The following is a 3,719-nucleotide window of genomic DNA, read 5'->3' as shown; positions in this document are numbered from 1 at the left end:
CTGTGATTTGTTCAAAGGCTAGATGTGGGTTTAGTTGATTGGGTACTATGTGGTGTCTCTGGGAACATACTGATAACATTTTTTTTTTTTAATTCAGTTACAAAGACAAACATTTCCTTAGATACCTTAACTTGGTTACAGAGACAAACATTTCCTTAGATACCAGATTAAGTCTATATAAAGGTTAACTTCTTAGAGTAGAGCAGGTTTTTCAAGATGGAATTTAAATTCAGGCCCAGAGACAACCTTCTTTTAGTCATATCAAAGGCACAGAAGAGTTTAATTTTAGGGTGTTCTTTCTCATTAAGAACACAGACATAAAAAGGTTACATTACCCAAGATCACACATCTAGTATGTTGTAAAGCCAGGATTTGAACGTAGGCCAGAAACTCTATGTTTAATTAGTCTACCATACGACTTCCCTAAAGTAATTATTTGATTTATAGATAGCTCTATATTTCATACTGGGCTGTGGCTTCTGTGGAGTAACTTCAGTTGCTCACCTCAATACTGAAAGGCCCTGGTGAAGGATACTTCTGGAGGAAACCAGCAGCCACCCTCTTTGAGGAGTCCTTTTCTACAAAGGACCCAGGCTGCCTGGGACAAGTGCATTCTAGTCATTGAACCTGACAGCAGATCCTTGAATTCCAGTGATCTTTAGTTTTTTGTTGGTGGTGGTGGTAGTTTGTTTTGTTTTTGCTTTCCTTTTTTAATTTTTTTCCCCATCAAATTGGAGTGATGATAGGGTAAGAGTATTAAAACCACCACAGCTATCGCAAGAGAGAGGTTGTGTTGTCAGATGGAATCAAGGCAGTAAGCTCTAGGGAAGGTGAGAGTGCCATGGATACATTACTGAAAGACAAGTAATGGTCAGTCTGGACTCACAGGGACTTGGATTTAAAAGGTTGTTAAATAATTTAATCACAAGTTTAAATACAAGCATCAGAAAACAACTCAAGTAAACAAGGGCTTAATTTGCCCTTTGTTGGCTTATTGGACTTCTGGGAAGTCGAGGGCTGGATCTGGTTGTAGACAAATCTGGTTCAGGGACTCAGTGTAGTCAAGGCTCCATTGCTCTGTTCATCCCCTAGCTCTGCTGGGCTGGTCACAGCTTGGCTTCATTCCTCAGGCAATTCTCTCCATGTGGTAGATATAATGGCTGCTGGCCATCCCAGGCTCACGCCCTCACAGCTTGGAATTCCAGCAGAAATAAGATGTCTTGCTCTCAAAGTCCATAGACCAATCTTTGGGAAGACTATCATTGGTCCTGATAATAACATAGCCATCCCCAAACAACCTCCAGGCAGGGAGATGGGATGCTCTGATAGGACAACCTGGATCACACACCCACCCTTGTAACCTGCATATGTTGGCAATTTGGGGCTGGGAGAGGAAATCGCAGTCCCACCAGGTTCACATGGAGTCAGGGAAGAGTTTCCAAAAAAAACCATAAAATTAAGAAAGCACTGTAGGCAAATAAAAACCATGGCTACATAAGTCCACAGCAGTGACAGTTAAAGTAACTATACCTAGGTGGCCCATTTATCCAGAAGAAGAGAAAAAAAAAAAAGAAGACAGGGCCTTCTCTCCTAGGGCAATTCTTATTCCCTTTCCAGGCTACTCTGATAAATTGAAGGAGCTACACAGTATTGCTGGGTTTTCTTTTCAGAAGATCTGGGTCAATGTCCTAACTTTGAGATGGAAAAGCCTTTTGAGTGTGGGCACGTCCATCCCACTTTCTAGGGGAGTCCTGGGTAGGGAATTAGAAGACCAGCACTCCCAAAATGACTAGCCCTGTGACTTTTTTAAAAAATCACTTCTGCTTTCTGGGTCACAGTTCTCATCTGTTAAGTGAGACTGAGGAATTATCTCCAAGGTCCTTTCAACATTAACAACAACAAAAAAAAAAAAAAAAAAAAAAAACCACTAGAATTCTGAGTCCTCTGGACAAAGAAAAGGAGCCCTGGTGGCACAGTGGTTAAGCATTCAGCTGCTAATGAAAGGTCGGCAGTTCAAACCCACCAGTAGCTTCGCATGGGAGAAAGATATGGCAATATGCTCCCATAAAGATTGCAACTTTGAAAACCCTATGAGGCAGTTCTACTTTGTCCTATAGGGTCACTATGAATTGGAATCGACTCAACCACAATGGGTTTGGTTTTTCTGTTCTGTTTTTTTTTTGAGAAAGAAACTTCACAATGTAGCTCGCAAGCCCTCAAGCTTACTTCCATTCTCTGTTGCTGAGGAAGGCAAGACAGGGAAGCAAAGGGCTATATGCACAGAGCAGGCCTGCATTGTGTATTAAAAAAAAAAAAAAAAGTTGCCATTGAGTGGATCCTGACTCATGGTGCCTCCTTGAGTTACAGAGTAGAACTGCTCCATAGGGTTTTCTTGGCTGTAATCTTTAAGAAAGCAGATCATCAGGCCTTTCTTCCATGGCACTACTAGGTGGGTTTGAACTGCCAACCTTTAGGCTAGTAGGAGACTGCCAACTGTTCGCACCACCCAGGGACATGCAGTGTGTATGGAGGGGGAGGGAAGCTCCAGAGCTAGAGACATGGAGCCTGCCAGGCATAAATGCCAGGAAGAGGCACCTTCAGGACCCACGGCAGGGTCTCAGGACCATAGCTGGGGCTTGATGAACACTTCACCATGGATGTCATATTTCAGCTCCCGCCAGTCCAGGATGTTAGGATTAAAGGTCCCATCTAAATAGACAGTATTAATCTCTTCTGGTGACAATACAAAGTCCCACATGTTCACATTTCCAATGTCTCCCACCAAAGACTGGTTTATATCAAAGTCTCCACCGAAGGAATCCTGATCCTGCCCCAGGATGATAACTGCCTCTGATTTCACAGTGTATCCCTTCCTCAGACTCTTCCTCACCTTGGGCTTGCCATCCACCCAGAACTCAGCAATCCCTGAGGCTGACTCCCAGCTTGCACAGATGTGTGCTGGAGCAGCAGTGGTTTCTGGAACACTGAATAATAGCTCAGTCCCACCCACTGCAAAAATATAACCTCCACCACCCTTAGACCAAAATATAAGGATCTCATTAGCTTCACTTTTAATGGCATAAGAGAAGATGCCATAGCCACGGGTCGGATTCAGTTCAGAGTAGACATGCAAGCAAATGGTAAAGGCTCTCAGTGGCTTCTTCAACTGTGCTTTCAGAGACACATAGGAACTGGCCGACTCTTTGGGGAACACAAAGGCCTTCTTATGCATGTCTGTGAGACAGAAAAAATATAAATACAGTGTTTGGGATTGAGAAATAGACTTGTCCCTTCTCCAGTTACACACACATGCACACGCACACACATACACACACACCCACGTTAAACGTTCCTCTGACTTCACTTTGTACAATCTTGGTTCCCATCACTGCCCCCATATCAAATCTCAGGCATAGCCTGGGGTGTCCCCTACCTGTCTGGCCAGAAACATTAGAGAGGCTGGTCAAGACCAGGAAACACCACCACAGCTTCTCCATGGTTGCTCCCTGCTGCCAATGTTTAGGATCTGGGTTCACCTCCTTGAGAAGATGTCTTTGGATGAAAGCTCAGAAACTAGATCTCTTTCCTCAAGATCTGCCCCATCCTGCCTGGATTTATACCCACACCTGTGGGGGGGAGTCTGTGCCACTATGCAAATTATTTTCTAACACTGCCTCTTGGTGTCAGGTGTCAGGGTTCTGAGAAGAAAGGATTCAAAA

General features: G+C 43.9%; 1 protein-coding gene across 1 annotated transcript; it reads right to left on the bottom strand.

Moving 5' to 3' along the window:
* Nucleotides 1–2,617: 2,617 nt before the first annotated feature.
* Nucleotides 2,618–3,497, bottom strand: CRP (C-reactive protein). The gene is made up of 3 exons (XM_023725160.1): nt 3,434–3,497; nt 3,103–3,234; nt 2,618–2,709 (listed from the first exon to the last, which is right to left on the bottom strand). Exons 1-3 carry the CDS (start codon nt 3,495–3,497, stop codon nt 2,618–2,620), a joined length of 288 nt encoding a protein of 95 aa, XP_023580928.1.
* Nucleotides 3,498–3,719: the final 222 nt, after the last annotated feature.

The sequence above is a fragment of the Trichechus manatus genome, unplaced genomic scaffold (genome assembly GCF_000243295.1).
Source record: "Trichechus manatus latirostris isolate Lorelei unplaced genomic scaffold, TriManLat1.0 scaffold00288, whole genome shotgun sequence".
In the NCBI taxonomy this organism is placed as follows: domain Eukaryota; kingdom Metazoa; phylum Chordata; class Mammalia; order Sirenia; family Trichechidae; genus Trichechus; species Trichechus manatus.
This window is presented reverse-complemented; position numbering and strand designations above follow the sequence as displayed.

Excerpts from the sequence above, each read along its gene's own strand:
- CRP (XM_023725160.1), bottom strand. The coding sequence starts at position 3,497 with ATGGAGAAGCTGTGGTGGTGTTTCCTGGTCTTGACCAGCCTCTCTAAT. Across the intron at positions 3,235-3,433 it reads TAATGTTTCTGGCCAGACAG|ACATGCATAAGAAGGCCTTT; the intron begins GTAGGGGACACC and ends TCTGTCTCACAG. Across the intron at positions 2,710-3,102 it reads CTCTGAACTGAATCCGACCC|ATGGGACCTTTAATCCTAAC; the intron begins GTGGCTATGGCA and ends CTGTCTATTTAG.